A 19,713-nucleotide genomic window follows, 5' to 3' on the forward strand; every position below is an offset into this window, starting at 1 on the left:
GCTAAATTAACAAAAAAAGATCGAAAATTTTGAAAAAAAAAACACGTTTTCTTTGTTTCTGTTATAAAAGTTTGCAAATAAACAATTGTTCTTCATAAATTTAGGCCGAGATGTATTCTGCTATATGTATTTGGTGAAAATAACCCAAATTAGGATGTATTTTTTAGTTTGTAGGAAAGTTATAGAATTCACAAACTATGGGATATATCTGAATATTGATCAATCCTGAAGTACTGACGGCCAATCTCATTTCTTGAGGTCCAAGAATGTCAGAACAGTACAGATATCCCCCAAATGACCTCTTTTTGCAGAGTAGACAGTCCGACGTATTTCATAAGAGACATGGCGAGTTTTGTGAAGTTGTAATTTTTTTGTCATAATTTTTCGGAAAATGAAAAAATTAATTAAAAATTATTTTCACTATTTTTTTTTTACATACTGTCACATGTGCAGTACAATGTCGTCATATAACTGGCATGGCGGTGATCAGGGACACTGACTGGTGACAGTATGAAAAAAATTATAATTTTTTTTTATTTGTTTTAATTTTTTATTACTTTTTTTCTTTTTTTTTAAGATTTTTTTTTCATATTTCACTATGACCAAAGTAGTACAATATTACCATAGTAACCCAACCACATCTAATGATTGGTAAGCTGTGATTATATTACTTCTTTGGTTTTGGGTTTATTACTGTTTTAATGATGTCTTATATTTCTTTGAAGCCAATGCATTTTAGTTCTTTCACTCAGATGTGAATGTACCACTGCATTTAATATGGTTTGGCTTTAAAACATTTGTGTTTATTATTTTATGTAACTTATTCTGACAAACCATGTAACAGTTTGCCTGTGTATGGGAAGCATCAGAGCTTTCAGTTTAAAAAAAAACTGCAATTTTGGCACCACTTGAGGAACTAGGGGCTTATCTGCCTAAACTTGATGGTAGTGTTCTCAATAGGGTGGATCCTGTAATCTTATCTGCTTTTCTGTACTATTAGCAACACCACCCAGTACACTTTGACAATGATTGCAGAAGTTGTGTCAACAGAGAAAAGAACGTTATTGCCAATATACACATTCATGCCATATACACTGGGTTATGGGGCACTTTTACCTTTTACCTTGAGTAGTTCATAAAATTCACACTACAGCAAATAACTAAATTTAGTAGTAAAATGAAATGTTCTTTCCCAGCAGGACAGAAATGCAAACATCTGAAAGTGTATGTCAGTCAAGATGTTTCTTAGTTTTAATCTCTCTAATGGAGCACAGGATAGCAGTAAACACCAGTCAGAGGATCTGATCATCCACTGTAAAAAAAAAATGGATGATCTGGATTTACACTTTAAAGTGTTACTAAACCCAAGACCCTGCTTTCACTATATCCGGTCTCCCACAGTACACAGAACATAGAAATGCAAGTATTTTAGTAAATATAAACTGCTAAATACCTTTTCTAATCAGCAGTCTTGTGACATATATCAGTGTCCAGCCGTGCACTGGTTAAAGCTTATAGGAGGAGCTTTCATTCTCCTCTGACTGTCTTATGAGGTTGCATGTCCTCTGACCCTCTGTCTGGACAGCACTGATTGGCCCTGTGACAATCACATGCACCCTCCCAAGAAAAAAAACAAACCCTCTAGCAAAAAAACCCCAAAACAACTCTTTAGCAATACACACCAAACTGAGCATGTGCAAAGTGTCTCCTATAGTCCTTTACTATTAGCAGATGGATTGGGGACAGTAAAAAAAGGGAGGATCAGAGAAAACAGGATCAACCAGCCTTTTTTACTAAAAACAGAGAATTAACCCCTTAGGTTCCACAGTGAGTATAACAAGCATGCTTTACTGCATATACAGACTGAATTGACTGTTGTGGGTTTCATAGCACTTTAAATTGTTTGAAAGGTATGCTGAGTTTATGAGCTAACAGCAAATGCAATCATAAGTTTAGGTGGGTGAATCTTAAGGAAACTCATGTCTCTGATCAGTTATATGATTTTTCTTCAACATCTGCCTTGTCCTGCTAGGTGTTGGGCCTGATGATATCAAGAGGAAACTTTTTAAATAAGACCAACACACTACAGGTCCATGAAGCTGATCTCTTTAGAACAGTGGTTCTCAGCCTTCCTAAGGCCGTGACCCTTTAATACAGTTCCTCATGTTGTGGTGACCCCCAACCATAAAATTATATTCGTTGCTACTTCATAATTTTACATTTACCCAGTAATTATAATTCATGAAGTGTCGTTTTACCTCCAATACTGCTGCTTTCAACACAGTAGCTGCTTTCAACACAGTAGCTGCTTTCAGCACAGTAGCTGCTTTCAACACAGTAGCTGCTTTCAGCACAGTAGCTGCTTTCAACACAGTAGCTGCTCTTTACACGTGTGACTGGTCCACATAGGTACATTATGGCTCCAACCCTGTCACATAGACCTGTATTTGTAGCAGCGTCTCGGTTCCTAAGACCATCGGAAATATGATGTTTTCCGATGGTCTTAGGTGACCCCTGTGAAAGGGTTGTTCGACCCCAAAAGGGGTCGCGACCCACAGGTTGAGAACCACTGCTTTAGAAGCTATAACCCCCTCTACCCTGTTGTTGCCCTCTACTTGTACATGTTGTTCAGCTCATACAACTTTATTGCCCTACTAGCTTCTTCATTTTTCAAAAATGTCAGCACTTTATCACATTGATGTGTTGTTTTTATTGTTATAGCTTCATATGTTCTCTGCTGGTTATAAATGACAGAGCTTATCACATAGTATGCCACTTATCAACTCCAGTAATGAGCATATCTGTCATCCTTCAATGTTTCAGAACAAATTCCAATGTAATTTCCTTGTAATCATGGCAGCTATGGCTACACTCCTATATGCAGTTGTCCTATACAGTACAAATCTCTTTCCTTTCCCATGTGTCTGGCTCACTGCCTTTCCCAGACGTATGCACAGAGCTTGAGGTAAAATGTCTGATATCCCCAACACTGTCCTTAGTTTTGCTGCAGTTTTCCTTTTATATTGATATACTGGTTAAGGGTTCAACATACCTACAGGGTTACCAAATTGGGGCTCTCACATTTTACAGCACCAGGAATGATCTTGTGATTATAACAGGCACATCTTCCTTCCTAGATATCTGTTTAGAGATGTGTGTAATGCACAGAGTGCAGGGGTTAGGAATATGTAACATGCAGAGTGCAGGGGTCAGGTGTACACAACGTGCAGGGTGTTGGGTTCAAAAGTATGTAATATACACTGTGCAGGGGTCAGGAGCAAAGAGCATTTAGAATACAGATTTTATGAATGTGTAAGGCACAGAGCGCAGGGATCAGCAGTTCAGGGGTCAGCAGTTCAGGGCTTAGGAGTGTATAATGCACAACTGAGGAGTACAAAGCACAAAGAGTGCAGGAGTCAAGAGTGCATAATGCACAAGTGCAGCGATGCATAATGTACCAGGTGCAGCAGAGGTCAGGAATAAGTAACACAGAGTGGAAGGGTCAGGAATGTGTAATGCATAAAGTTCAATGGTCAGCAGTAAGTAACACACAGTGTGCAGGGGTCAGGAGTGTGTAACACAAAAAGTGCGAGGGTAAAGAGTACATAACACAAAGAGTGCTGGGCCCAGGAGTGTGTAATGTACATGAGTAAGTAATACACAGAGTGCAGGGGTCAGGAGTGCGTAATGTACATGAGTAAGTAACACACAAAGTATAGGAGTCAGGAGTGTGTAATGTACATGAGTAAGTAATACACAGAGTGTAGAGGTCAGGAGTGCGTAATGTACATGAGTAAGTAACACACAAAGTATAGGAGTCAGGAGTGTGTAATGTACATGAGTAAGTAATACACAGAGTGTAGAGGTCAGGAGTGCGTAATGTACATGAGTAAGTAACACACAAAGTATAGGGGTCAGGAGTGTGTAATGTACATGAGTAAGTAACACACAGAGTGTAGAGGTCAGGAGTGCGTAATGTACATGAGTAAGTAACACACAAAGTATAGGGGTCAGGAGTGTGTAATGTACATGAGTAAGTAACACACAGAGTGTAGAGGTCAGGAGTGTGTAATGTACATGAGTAAGTAAGTAAAAAAATAAGACTATCCAGTTTAACTTGCCAGCCTACCCCAGTATAATAATGGCTATTGTTGGCAAGGAACATGGATAAGTAGAACTTATCAAAAGAGGGGGATAAGAAAGCCAGTTCAAACTGCCAGCCAGTTAACCAACTATCAAAAACCAAATTAACCTGTCTAAGAACATGCGTTTAAAAACAGGGGTTTAGTTAGCACACATTTGCAAATACATACGTAAGCCACAGAGCCACATCACGGCACCCTGAGTATCTGTGGTCCTAACTCTATAAATCTTGAGAGTCCTCACAATGGAGGCACATGCATTTAAATGGATAGAAACAAGGGCAGGTGAACCTGAGGGAGCCCACCCCTCATTAAGGTCATGGGAGCGCACCTGACACCCAGCATGTAGCACAACGGCAGCCAGGGTGTCCAATGCACCCACTGAACCTCCAAAATTAACATGCAAAGAAAAAACTGGTCACCTACCCAGGTCTATAACTGACTTTTTAAACAGTGAACATGGAAGGCGTCACAAAGTAAAAAATAGGACTATCCCGTTCAACTTGCCAGCCTACCCCAGTATAATAATGGCTATTGTCGGCAAGGAACATGGATAAGTATAACTTATCAAAAGAGGGGGATAAGAAAGCCAGTTCAAACTGCCAGCCAGTTAGCCAACTATCAAAAACCAAATTAACCTGTCTAAGAACATGCGTTTAAAAACATTTAAATGCATGTGCCTCCATTGTGAGGACTCTCGAGATTTATAGAGTTAGGACCACAGATACTCAGGGTGCCGTGATGTGGCTCTGTGGCTTACGTATGTATTTGCAAATGTGTGCTAACTAAACCCCTATTTTTAAACGGATGTTCTTAGACAGGTTAATTTGGTGTTTGATAGTTGGCTAACTGGCTGGCAGTTTGAACTGGCTTTCTTATTCCCTTCTTTTGATAAGGTATACTTATCCATGTTCCTTGCCGACAATAGCCATTATTAGACTGGGGTAGGCCTGGCAAGTTGAACTGGATAATCCTATTTTTTACTTTGTGACGCCTTCCATGTTCACTGTTTAAAAAGCCAGTTATAGACCTGGGTAGGTGACCAGGTTTTTCTTTGCCAGTTTTTTCTTTACATGAGTAAGTAACACACAGAGTGCAGGGGTCAGGAGTGCGTAACGTACATGAGTAAGTAACACACAAAGTGCAGGGGTCATGAGTGCCTAATGTACATGAGTAAGTAACACACAGAGTGCAGGGGTCAGGAGTGCGTAATGTACATGAGTAAGTAACACACAGAGTGCAGGGGTCAGGAGTGCGTAATGTACATGAGTAAGTAACACACAGAGTTCAGGGGTCAGGAGTGCGTAATGTACATGAGTAAGTAACACACAGAGTGCAGGGGTCAGGAGTGCGTAATGTACATGAGTAAGTAACACACAGAGTTCAGGGGTCAGGAGTGCGTAATGTACATGAGTAAGTAACACACAGAGTTCAGGGGTCAAAAGTAAGCAACACACATGGTGCCTCCCAAGAAAAAATATCCCTTTTCCTTCTAATACCATCCCACCACTCAGTAATGAGTTTCCATGCAAACGTCAACTTTATTATTAGTTGGTCATGGACTCTCCTGTCCTCCCCTCCCAACGTCCCCTCTGATTAGTGGAAGTACAGAATAAATAAAAGTCTTGTTGAAAACATTGCTTTGCCCCTCCACCTACCTATGTTGCATACTGTTTATAAAAAAGAGCAGTGTAAAAACCTATCTTTAAAGGAGAAGTACAGCCAAAGCTCAGAACAATTTGCATTTATTGAGAAAATGCAGTGGGTGCCCTGCACAGAATCTGGTGCAGCTGTGCACAGTAACCAATCAGCTTCTAACTTCAGCTTGTTCAATTCAGCTTGGACAATAAAAACTGAAAGCTGATTGGTTACCATACACAGCTGCAGCTGATTCTGTGTGCACCACTTTTAGTAAATCCCCCCCAAAGTGTTCTCTGAATGTATTGCGCAGGGCAGCCGTTCAGCACAGGCCCCGGGAGCCGCAGCAATCACTGTAGTAAGGATGTTCAGCTTCCATAGGGATCCTGCAGGTATGGTATAGGCATACTTACATCGCTCCAAGTTAGATCAATGGGGTTCATTTACCAAAACTGGTGAGTGCACAATCTGGTGCAGCTCTGCATAGAAACCAATCAGCTTCCAGGTTTTATTGTCAAAGCTTAACTGAACAAGCTGATGAAGTTGGAAGCTGATTGGCTACCATGTAGAGCTGCACCAGATTTTGCATTCTCCAGTTTTAGTAAAACAACCCCAATGTGACTGTGCAAAATATCTACAACTAACCTTCAGCTTTAAAGAGTGTGCAAATTCAAACTACATTTCTCTTACTTGCTCTCTTTTGGTCTATAAAATAAACCATTGAAAAGTGCCTTTTTATATCTGTCCAACAAATGCAATAAATAGCTGTTCATCCAGCCAGAAATCGTGTGAGCTGATATCATTCTGTGCTCTCTGCATCTGGGCTGTTATCAACTAACATTGTTCCCTGCTTTCTCCTGGACTACAAAACACCTCCCCTGTTATGGAGCAAAGAAGAAAGTGTTATATAGTCCTACACACTTCCTGCCCTAGGGTAACAGGAAGAAGTAGAAAAACATTTCTAAAAAAACGTATCAAAAATGCATGGGCAAAAACACAAGATGCACTGTAAAACGCACTGCAGAAACGGATCAAATGCAAACTACATAGGTATGAACCTAGCCTAAGATTGGTGGTATCCAATCAAAAAACATGTCGGTATAGACAGGAGGTGATGTCACCATTACAGGGGCTCAGCATGGTTGTCACCCTAGGACAGAAGGTATTAGACAATAGATAACTCAAGTGCAAATAGGCGAGAAACAAGTGGTCAAAAGGATCTGTAGGGCAGCCAGCTAGGGGACAGCCTAAATCCTCCAAAAGCAGCACAAATCAAATACTAGAAACAATTCCTGCAGCGCTCACACACAAATCCTTTGTGCAAACAAATGAACATAAAGTATTAAATAACATGTATAACAATAAAGCACTCACTCCATATTGCCAGCTGCATGTTGCTTCTGAGCTGTGTTGCTTCAATGTTGCTAATGCCGTACCCCTGTAGTGGTGACGTCACCTCCTGCCTATACAGACATGCTTCGAAGGGAGACCGCCAATCTTTCTCAGTCCAGCTTCACACCTATGCGTTTTCCGCTGCGTTTTACGGATATGCACAGCAGTCCATTTAACATGATTTCATATGGGACAGGTTCACATCTCCGCGTTTTCACCCAGTGCGTTTTTTGGAAGGGGTCAGGGACTTTTTTAAATGTAAAACATTGGGTTTTTGGATCTATAGACTTCAATGGAGATACTGCAGAAAATTATGTAGTGATGTTTTTGATGTGTTTTGGACACATTTTTAATGCATTTTGCGTTTTAATCTGCCCAGCAACAGGTAAAAAAAATGTCTAAACAAAACGCAAAATGCATCAAAAACGTAAAAAACGCATGGGCAAAAACGCAAAATGAACTGTAAAATGCACTGCAGAAACTAATCAAACGCAAACTGCATAGGTGTGAACCTAGCCTAAGATTGGCGGTATCCAATCAAAAAACATGTCGGTATAGACAGGAGGTGACATCACCACTACAGGGGCATTGCCGTGGAGTGTGCATGGGTACAGCACAGTGGCTAAATGGTAAGCACTTCTGCCAGGCAGTACTAGGGTCATTGGTTTGAATCACAACCATGGCACCACCTGCCTGGAGTTTGCATGTTCTCCCTGTGCCTGCGTGGGATTCCTCCGGGTACTCTGGTTTCCTCCGACACTCCAAAGATATGGTGGTAGGTTAATTGGATCCAGTCTAAATTGGCCCTAGTATGTGTATGTATGAATGTGAGTTAGGGACCTTAGATTGTACGACCCTTGAGGGTTAGGGACTGATGTGAATGTACAATATATATGTAAAAAGCGCTGCGTAAATTGACGGCACTATATAGGTACCTGTAATAAATAAATCAGAGTTTTTTACTATTGCATGCATGCTGGTTGCCAGTGGCCAGGATCTAGCCTGTTTGTGAAAACAGAAACACCTCCTGCGCCCAGGGACCCAGATCAGAAGTGGGTGGATGGATCAACCACTAAGGAAGTTCCTCCACCAACGGATCAAAGGTCGTGCAGCTCTTACACAAAGCTGGGGAAGCCCGACCAATACTGCAAATAAGAACAAAAAGAGCACCAACCTTGCGCATTACCTCAATAAAAAGATGTGATTTTATTAAAACAAGACGTATACTCACAAACGTGGCAGTATAAAAGGCATATAAAATCCAGGATAGGAACACTGAAGTACGAGACACGTGCGAATCCCACCAAGAGGGGAGACTCTTAGAGTGAACTGATGCATTTCTAAGGGAGATCCCTTCTTCCTCAGAGCTAACAGAACCAAGAATGCCCTCTTCTACAGTATATATATCACAAATCTATGTGTAAGCACTCCCATATGGTCTGGACAGTCACAACAAGGGAGGTGGGGCATAGGTGTCAAACAAAAACATGCTAAAAGAACAATATAGAACAACATAAAAACATTAAATGTGTGTACAATTGCCATCAATACATAAATACATGATATTGTAGGTTAATGTAACTGTTTAATACTGATAATAATTATGGGATCACTACAAATCTTGCACAAACTTTAACTTTAAAAAAAAGTAAATCTTTTCGGGAGCAACTAGGAACTACTCACTACTCACAGAAGTTGGTTGGGCGGGGATAGGAGCAATCTCCGTACCACCTCTTACGTAAGATGGGCGATAATTTTACAGAATGAGCAGTAGGTGTGAAGACCAGGAACACAGAGGTGGCTCCAGATGCTAGTGGAACGCATGCCAATGTGGGTTGTCTCAAGGGGCGCCTGCACAGTGTGTTCAAACCGCCATCAAAACTGCCCATGGAGCAAACGCCCGTGAGAGATCTGATGGGTGGCCACGCCTGCGCAGTGCGTTCCGGCCACCATCTAGACCACCCATGGAGCGCACGCCCATGAGAGATCTGCTGGGTGGCCACGCCTGCGCAGTGCGTTCCAGCCACCATCTAGACCACCCACGGAGCATACGCTCGTGAGAGATCTGATGGGTGGCCACGCCTGTGCAGTGCGTTCCAGCCACCATCTAGGCCACCCATGGAACGCACGCCCATGAGAGATCGGAAGTTCAGCATTCTCCTGCATTCTCCTCCGTACACCAGTACTGACGTCCTTTGTGAGCCGGAAGTCGCGGCTGTCACGCATTATGCAGCCGCTCTTTCAATCTCTTACGGGTGTGCTATTTGTGATATATATAGAAGAGGGCATTCTTGGTTCTGTTAGCTCTGAGGAAGAAGGGATCTCCCTTCGAAACGCGTCAACTTCACTCTGAGAGTCTCCCCTCTTGGTGGGATTCGCACGTGTCTGGTACTTCAGTGTTCCTATCTTGGATTGTATATGCCTTATATACTGCCACATTTGTGAGTAGACATCTTATTTTAATAAAATCACATCTTTTTATTGAGGTAATGCACAAGGTTGGTGCGCTTTCTTTTTGTTCTTATTTCCAGAGCAATACAAAGCAACATGCTGGTGCTGACAGGGGAGAGATCTGTATTGTTTACATACAGACCTCTCCCCTGTCAGTGTTCCTCAGCGATTGCTGGGTGCCGACAGGGAATCATTGTTTATTTGGTGTATCACAGGCTTCTGGAGAGATCCCACCTTCAACCGGGTCACCGGCAGGAGGAAAAAGCAGGAACACCCCTTAGTGTCATTTCGCTGTGGGCTTGCTTGCTACTTACTTCTGGTGAGTGCATTATGGTGGAGGTGCAGTGCGGAAGTCACAGAAGTCACTACATTTTGTTGATTTGATCACATCACTATTTTTGGGACTATTATGATATTTAGAGGACTTATATATTTTCATTTGTTATATTGTCCATTTTGTTTCTTCATTGGAGTATTTACTATTCTCTTTTTTTTTATAATGGTTCCTTTCTCTTTAACTATCACATTGGTCATCATTGATTATAACACACATTTTTATTAGCGCTGTACATTGATATTATAGTGTTTTGTTTTGGTGGAGACAGAGGGATGCCGCGTTGTGCTAGCTGCTTTACTTTTTCCTTTTATGTCTTGTGCTCACCATTTATTCTTTGGTTAAACTGAACAAGCTGAAGTTAGAAGCTGATTGGCTACCATGCACAGTTGCACCAGATGTTGTACTCGCCAGTTTTAGTAAATCAATCCCATTGATGAATGAGCCCTTATAGTAGAAAGCTAGGCAAACTATTTAGCTTTGGAAGTGGTTAGAATTATTATTATTTATCATTATTGCTGTCTAATTCTCAGCTTGGGAGATTTCCCTCATTTCTAATTGTGTCCCTGGGACAGTAAGTAAGGAGATCTCCAACAGGAAAGTAGATGGCAGTAAAAGCACTTTTACTAGTTGAGCGAAGAAGGGTCAGGACCACCATCAGGATGTTGTTTGTGTCCCCACTGACAAGATATCTTTACTCTCTGTATATGCACAAAGGGAACACAACAACAAGAAGGCTATTTCCTAAAATATGGAGGACTGGAGTTCTACTTTAAGATCTTGTACACATGATATCTGAATGTTATGGAACAAAGTGATTGGCCTGGGCTTCACAAACAAGGCATGTTTTTTGTGTACTTTCAGCCATGTCAGATCCGATATCCCGATATCCACTAACTGCATCAAAGAGCAGAGAATAGAAGGTTATGGCACTGAATAAAAGTGATGGGAATCTCCAGTATATAAAAAATCAGCTAATGCTATAGGAGGCTGGAAGTGGATTGCCTTGTTTTTCCAGTCCTACATTCAATGTATCCTCTCTATATATATAATAAATAATAACAATGTTCTTATGCTGCACTGTGGCTTAGCGTCATTGGGCACTGATCGGTTGAAAGCACACAAATATATGGAAATTGCGGAGTGTTTACAATGACTTGCTTGACACCTGTTTGTCTTGGGCCATTTACACCAAAGTTGTTCCTGATACATACTCAGAGGCAGGGGCAGACTGACCATTTGGGAACTTGGGCACTGCCCGAGGGTCCGGGGTCAGTAGGGGGCCCCATACGATACCCCTGGTACTTTTCATAGGCTTTTTTGGGTGTGGTTTGAGTGTGGGCGAGGGCACAGGGGCCCTATGCTCCCCTATTGCCCGGGGGCCCCATGAGTTGTCAGTCCACCTCTGCTCAGAGGTCTTCAGTAATAAACACTGGGCTGTAGGTTTTTGTTTCTCTTAGGGCTCATGTACACGGGGCGTTTGGAAAACTCTTCTGAAAGATGGAAACTGACTGCTGGAAAACGTAGGTTAAAAAATGTCAGTTTAGCCGCGTTTTATGCGCGTTTGCGTTTAGAAGCGTTTTTAAAAGATAACCTCAGGAGACCTTCCCAAATGCCCAGAATGCACTGAAATATAGTAAATAATTAACTATTTCAGACATTTTGAGAGGAATAGAGAGTATAAGCAGAGAGAGCAGTATGTGTTGAGATGACCTGTCTTTTCTGGTTGTATTCACTATGGATCCCATCATGAGCATAATGCAGCACATTCTACCATTTTTTCCTTCACGCGAAACCTGGAACTGACTGCACTGGTGTACTGGGTCCATTTGAATACATAGAAAACGCGTTGCATGCATTTTTGATGAAGAAAAAATGCCCCTGGTACTTTTCATAGGCTTTTTTGGGTGTGGTTTGAGTGTGGGCGAGGGCACAGGGGCCCTATGCTCCCCTATTGCCCGGGGGCCCCATGAGTTGTCAGTCCACCTCTGCTCAGAGGTCTTCAGTAATAAACACTGGGCTGTAGGTTTTTGTTTCTCTTAGGGCTCATGTACACGGGGCGTTTGGAAAACTCTTCTGAAAGATGGAAACTGACTGCTGGAAAACGTAGGTTAAAAAATGTCAGTTTAGCCGCGTTTTATGCGCGTTTGCGTTTAGAAGCGTTTTTAAAAGATAACCTCAGGAGACCTTCCCAAATGCCCAGAATGCACTGAAATATAGTAAATAATTAACTATTTCAGACATTTTGAGAGGAATAGAGAGTATAAGCAGAGAGAGCAGTATGTGTTGAGATGACCTGTCTTTTCTGGTTGTATTCACTATGGATCCCATCATGAGCATAATGCAGCACATTCTACCATTTTTTCCTTCACGCGAAACCTGGAACTGACTGCACTGGTGTACTGGGTCCATTTGAATACATAGAAAACGCGTTGCATGCATTTTTGATGAAGAAAAAAGGCTCTGGACAGCATCTGGATATGGAACAGTTAAAAAACGCTTCTAAACGCAATTGCTTATAAACGCAGTTAACTGCGTTTACAAGCATTTACACACGTTTACAAGTGTTTGGCGTTTGAAACACCGGTAAAATCTACTCCTGAAAGCAAGTTTGGTGTGTTCAAAAAAACGACTGTAAACTCAACTGCCTGTAAATGACTGTAGGAAATCATTAGGAAATCATTAAGGAGAGTTCAGGGGCTGCTGAAAAAAAACGCTGAACATCTCCTAAACCTCAGTTTATCAGCTGCAGTGTACATGAGCCCTTAGGGGATAATTTTTTCTGCAGCTGCAGCATTTGTACAACCTCTTCCAGCTGCTGTATTTGGGTTAAAGGGTGGTTGGGAAGGAGCAGTAAAAACGTGGCTCAAGCCCCTATTTTTATTGACCCCTGGCCACAAGTTTAAACAAGCCCTTATGATGGATTTAGATAAAATTATATTTTTTAATTCATTTATTAGTGAGCTGAGTTAAAGGGGAAGAATGGGGGTGACTGTGTTTGAAGCGGATACTTCCCTTGGTCCACTAATCAGTTTTTTACAGACCCAGCCTGCAGTTTTATGCTCCAACTAACTACAAAGAAACAGTGGGCCTCTCTGCCCTCCTCTACCCAATAAAAGGATTTAAAAATCCAGTGTGCAGTAAGAGAATGTCGCTCATTTCACTGCCCTGTGTCCTGATTCACCCCTGTGCAGTGCATTTTAGGTGAATGTTACATGCATTACCATTGTATTCTATATAATGTGTATTTTGATGAAAGAAAATGCAAGAATCAGCAAGCAGGAATTATTTTATTGCACGGCATGTAAAATGCACAGGGCACAGGGTGTGAACAGGGCCTTTTTCTAAAACAAAGAAAAATGTTGCTGTACCTGCTTAAAAAGGTTTGAGGGCCTATTCATACTTTTACATTTTCATGCAGCAAAAAAATGCATTTTGCAGAATTAAAATGCATTCCAAGTCAGAACCTTTTTCTTTTTATGTGGCTATGCACTGATATTATGTGGCTATGCACTATGTGGCTATGCACTGATGTTCTATGCACTTATATTAAGTGTGAAAAGGAAAGGAATGCATTAAAGTAAAAAATGTTTAGGCTTTAGACCCACTTTAGCTCCCAGCTGCCACATTTATGCATCCATAAGGCTCTGAGATTCTGTGCTGACAGTGTGCTCCCTGCGCGCTCCTAGCACACTGACTACTCACTGACAGCTTCCAGCCACAGTTTGGATTGAAAGCCAGAGGGACAGGCTTCCGATCAGTTAACCGCTTTTACAGCCAATCACGCGGATCATGTAATCAGGAAGTCACCTTTGCCTCTTGGCCCTAACACCCACTTATGGGGCCACTGGGAGGTGGCGGCAAGAGGTTAAAAGAAAATAGTAAAGCGCATTGCTTTGTAACAACAAATAACCACCCCTACACATCGCACACAGGCGCACTTGTGTTTTAGTGTGCAGGGGCAGACTGACAACTCATGGGGCCCCCAGGCAATAGGGGATCATGGGGTCCCTGTGTCCTTACCCAAACTCAAAAAAGCCTACAAAAAAGGTACCAGGGGCATCTCATGGGGCCCCCTACTGACCCTGGGCCCTCGCGCAGTCCCCGAGTTTCCAAATGGTCAGTCCGCCCCTGGACGTGTGAACAAACCCCTACTGCTAATGACAGAATGCATCATATATATATTTTTTTTCTCATTGTTCTACTGTAAGTAATCCATCAATTAGCCCAAAATATCAGTCACTTAAATGTCATGCACTGCATTGAGGGAATTAAAGGGGGTCCATGTGTGCCCCAAATCCAGACGTCCAGATGTTTTATGTATCCAGCAGTGGATCAAGGTGACCAGGGGTGCTGTCAAAGTTAGGGCTGTTGTTAGAAACCACAGGTCCCCATACATCCAACCTGACAGGTCCCCCTACCCCCCCAAAAAAACACAGTTCACTATGCTTCGGTTATGAATTAACACAGTGAGTGATTGCTACTGATTGCTCATTGTGTTCATTTACAAAAGGAAGGGGTTGGTAAATGTGACATATTTACTGTACGTTTCCCCCACTCTCCATCCTGAAGGATCCTGTTGTGTGCTTGCAGCTGCCGGTGGTAGGGAGAGGAGGGAAGCTGACAGCACTGCGGCGCTATGGGGGTGGGGACACAATGGGGGCCTGGGCAGCAGGGGGAAATGTATGCTGCAAAGGGAGGGTGATGGGTGCGGTGAGGGGAGGAAATTACTGAAACCGATCCCCTGTACGGCTCTCTCTGCAGCAGCTGAAAACCAGTGGAAGGGAGAGGAGGAGAAGCCAGTTTTCAGCTGTTGCAGAAGGAGCCATACAGAGGAACAGTTTCAGTAATTGCCCCCCTTCCCCCACTGTGCCGATCACGCACCCAGCTGCCTGGGCCCCCTGCCAGCCTTGGCCTCGTACAGGAGGACTAATGGTAACCCTTTATCCACGGCCCTGGTCAAAGCAGTAGTATATGCTGTACTCTATGGTGCCTGCTGACCGGCATAACAATTTCTTTGCCTGTTTGCTTTAGTTCTATAATATTGATGGGAATTTACTAAAACTGGAGCAGGCAGAATCTGTAGCAACAGTGTCTGGCAACCAGTTAGCTTGTAGGCAGGTGCAGGTTTTCCTCCGTCCAGTAGGTGGCACTGTGCCAGCAGCATCAGAGTGCCGTTTCAGTAACCGAAAAACCTTCTCCCCTCCAGCAGAAGGTGTGGTGTCCTCCGGTAATACAGGCCCAAGCCACTGTACAAATGTCGTCTGCTATATTATCTGAAACCAGTGCCTACAGAAACTGTCTCTAGTTCTTACTGCTAACCTATATACAATATACTGTATAGGATCAACTAAAACTCAAGGACTGTGTGTGTGAAATCTTCCCCCTTATTGAGTATCATTGGGCCAGGGTCCCTCCTAACAGCTTTTAGTTTTCATGTTCAAAGCTTAAATCAGTATTAAATCCAGAAACAAACATTTTATATATTTCAAACTACCAATTATTGGGATGCAATGGCTGCCTTAGTTTTCTTTTTTTAGACATTAGTTTTTCATTTTTCTCCCATCTGGTGATCTGGCCAGTAACACACTTCCTGTCTTAGAGGGGTTTATTTACTAAAGCTGGAGAGGGCAAAATCAGGTTCACTTCTGCACAGAAACCAACCAGCTTCAAGGTTTTATTGCCAAAGTTTAATTATTTATTTCAGGTACTTATATAGTGCTATCAATTTACGCAGTGCTTTACATATATATTGTACATTTACATCAGTCCCTAACCCTCAAGGGCATACAATCTAAGGTCCCTAACTCACATTCATACATACACATACTAGGCACAATTTAGACAGGAGCCAATTAACCTACCAGCATGTCTTTGGAGTGTGGGAGGAAACAGGAGTACCCAGAGGAAACCCACGCAGGCACAGGGAGAACATGCAAACTCCAGGCAGGTGGAGCCATGGCTGGGATTTGAACCAATGACCCTAGTACTGCCAGGCAGAAGTGCTAACCATTTAGCCACTGCACTGCTCTGAACAAGCTGAAGTTAGAAGCTGATTGGTTTCTATGCAGAAACGAGACAGATATTGCACTCAATAACTTTAGTAAATAAACCCCAGAGTGTCTACACACCATGTAGGAGCAATGGAGACACCTTTGGACAGCAGCATTGTCAATGTGGGGAGAGGGTATTATTAAATTAGCAGATTTACAGTAGATGGACTTGACTAATAAATCAAAGCTGAGCTCCAAGTAACACTTTATAATCAGTTACAGAAACCATTTTTTCTTTCCTTTTGAGACAAAGGTTTTACATACATGAAAGCTGACCATTGTAAGTGTTAAATGGTTTGTCTCAACCTTCTAACTGCCACTGTTGTTGGACAGCTTGGTCTGTTAAAGGAAGTTGAAAATTAACAGACTTACTGGTTGAATCACAAGGAGAAAATAAAGGAGAGAAAAAGAATATAGCCACCACATCTAATAATACAATGTGGTTTTTGGGTTTAATACCCCCCTTCAATTGAACAAACTGAAGCTAAAGGCGATCGCTTGCCATGCACAGCTGCTTCAGAATCTGCTCCAATTTTAGTAAATCTCCCCTCTTCTTCATCCTTAAAAGGTAAACTGTAGAGATGTATTCACCTGAAGCACATTCCAACCTTAGTCCCTTCAATGTACTATTCTATGAAATCTTACCGAGAACACGGGGAGGCTATGCAGCACATGAAACTAAAACAATTGCAAGAGCTCTGTGGAAGCAAACACCCACCTGGCTCATACTTGAGGTACAGGATGGAGATGATATAATAAGCCACATCAAAGAGAGGGAAGACGGGCAGTTTGGAGAAGGATACAGCCAGATCCTCCAGGCTGAGAGATGACAGCAGCTCCATGGTGCTCCAGTACGTCCCAAGCTGGCCCTGCTGATGAAGTGACAGCACGCTGCACAGGGATCTGAGCTGGATGACAAGCAGACCGTATGGGTGTCCCCTTCCCCACGCCCACCTCTACTACTGCAAAAATAAAACCTCTGCTGTGATCACTATATTTAGCTGACTGAGTGGAGCAGGCCCCTCCTCTTCTGCTGCTTGGGAGGACAGGAAAATAGAATACAATTATAACTACGAGCTGGACTTCCTCGTCATCCAAGTAAAACCCTCCTTTAAGTGACCTCAAGACCTGTCCTCTCTACTCTTTTTCTCAAATGGTAACATTGGATTAGTATCCACACTTTGGCTCACCAATACACGTTACAATCTGACCATACAATCAACCTTAGATCTACCAAAACTACGTAACAATATTATTTTTTTAATATATTTGTAAACGATATAGGGTCTGAGATTAAAAATCCCATTTCAGTCTTTGCAGATGACACCAAGCTGTGCAGTGGAATAACGTCCTTACAGGATGTCTCCAACCAACAAGCTGACCTCAATGCACTGTTTAATTGGGCAACTATGTGGCAAATGAGGTTTAATGTTGATAAATGTTAGGTTATGCACTTGGGGGCTAAGAATATGCATGCATCATACATACTAGGGGGGAGTACAACTGGGGGAATCAATGGTGGAGAAGGATCTGGGGGTTCTGGTAGATCACAAGCTTAATAATGACATGCAATAACAAGCTGCGGTTTCTAAAGCGAGCAAAATCCTCTCTTGTATTAAAAGAGGTATAGACTCCAGAGAGAGAGATATCATATCACCCCTGTACAAATCATTAGTAACACCTCATCTGGAATATGCAGTTCAGTCTTGGACACCATTTTACAAAAAGAACATTGGGGAACTGGAGAAAGTACAGAGAAGGACAACCAAACTGATAAGAGGCATGGAGGATCTCAGCTATGAGGAAAGATTAGAGGAACTAAATTTATTCTCTCTTCAGTGACACCAAGTCAGTTCCCCCCAGTGTCAGAATGCCAGCCGCAGTCCCGCAGCCCCACTATAAGTCGCTGATCTACATTACTAGTAAAAAAAAAAATCCGAGTATATATACCGCCATTTGTAAACACTATAACTTTCACATAAACCAATTAATTTACACGTATTGGGTTTTTTTTTTTTTAGCAAACACATGTAGCAGAATACATTTTGGTCTGAATTTATGACAAAATTTGATTTTTAAATTTTTTTTACTGGACATGTTTAATAGCAAAAAGTCAAAAATATTTTTTTTTTCTAAAAATTGTCAGGCTTTTTTTTTTTAAAGCACAAAAATAGAAAACGGACAGGTGATCAAATACCACCGAAAGAAAGCTCTATTTGTGAGAAAAAAAAGGACAAAAATTTCATTTGGGTGCAGCAGTGCATGACCGCACAATTGTCAGTTAAATTACGCAGTGCCGTAATGCAAAAAATGGCCTGGTCAGGAAGGGGGGTAAATCCTCTGGAGGTCAAGTGGTTAATCCTCTCTATGTGGTGTTACAGAACCATATGATTCTCACCGTGTCAGCATCAGCAACCCCATATTTTGGCATCACATATTTTGTCAGATATTACATTGTACAATAAACTTTTATCTCATACATTTATCTTGGCTTAACCACTTCAAGTCCGGACACTTTCACCCCCTGCCTGCCCAGGCCAATTTTCAGCTTTCAGCGCTGTCACACTTTGAGTGACAATTACTCAGTCATGCAACACTGTACCCATATGAAGTTTTTATCCTTTTTTTGAGACAGATAGAGCTTTCTTTTGGTGGTATTTGATCACCACTGGGTTTTTTCATTTTTTACTATATAAATGAAAAAAATACTGAAACTTTTGAAAAAAACGTTTTTTTTCTTAGTTTTTGTTATAAAATTTTGCAAATAAAAAAAAGTAAAATTTAGGCCAAAATGTATTCTGCTACATTTTTGGTGTAAAAATATCCCAAAACAGTTTATATTATTTAGTCTGCGTGAAAGCTATAGTCTACAAACTATGGGATATATATTTGAAAATTGATCAGTTGAGATCCTAAAATGCCGGACGCTGGTATGGAATATGGCATTGTTCAGGACGCTTGTATGGGGTATGGCAGTGATCAGGACACTTGTATGTTGTATGGCAGTGATCAGGACACTTGTATGTTGTATGGCAGTGATCAGGAGCAGGGGCGGACTGACCATTTGGAAACTCGAGCACTGCCCGAGGGCCCCGAGTCAGTAGGGGGCCCCATGAGATGCCCCTGGTACCTTTTTCATAGGCTTTTTTAGTTTGGGCAAGGACACAGGGGCCCCATGATCCCCTATTGCCTAGGGGCCCCATGAGTTGTCAGTCCACCCCTGATAAGGACATTAGCATGAGGTATGGAGGTGATCAGGATACTGGTATGGCAGTTTCCAGGATGCTGTTATTTTTAAAAATATATATATTTTTTAAATATATTCTTCAGATTTTTTTAACATATAAAAAAAGTCATTTTAACATATATTTTTACATATATTTGTAAAAGCATTCCAAAAATGGAGATTTGTATTTTTAAAGACATACAGTATATTTGAAATGTATTTTTAAAAATATTTTTCATATATTTTGTAATAAAAACGCATTTCAACATATATAATATATATATATTATATATATATATATATATATATATAGAATATGGCCAAAATTGTAGTATTTCAAATATTTGTCAGTATATTTGGGAAGAATATATTTCAAATATATTTCAAATATATTTTTCTTCCATATGGGTTATCACATCTCACTGACTCCAAGCTCTATGTCCCCCCTCCCCTTTTTTCTCTTTTTTTCTTCTCTCG

The 19,713-nt window shown here is 41.6% G+C and overlaps 1 protein-coding gene across 1 annotated transcript in view; it reads right to left on the reverse strand.

Annotated features, from left to right (window-relative positions):
* Positions 1–16,959, reverse strand: part of TMEM38A (transmembrane protein 38A) — a 36,247-nt gene extending 19,288 nt beyond the window's left edge. The window contains exon 1 of the mRNA XM_089667627.1: positions 16,729–16,959. Within this exon, the coding sequence (XP_089523753.1) occupies positions 16,729–16,852 (124 nt within the window). The 5' untranslated portion in view covers positions 16,853–16,959. The remainder of the gene's footprint in view (positions 1–16,728) is intronic.
* Positions 16,960–19,713: the final 2,754 nt, after the last annotated feature.

The sequence above is a fragment of the Staurois parvus genome, unplaced genomic scaffold (assembly GCF_062004578.1).
Source record: "Staurois parvus isolate SC_StPar_1 unplaced genomic scaffold, SC_StPar_1.0 ptg000053l, whole genome shotgun sequence".
NCBI lineage: Eukaryota > Metazoa > Chordata > Amphibia > Anura > Ranidae > Staurois > Staurois parvus.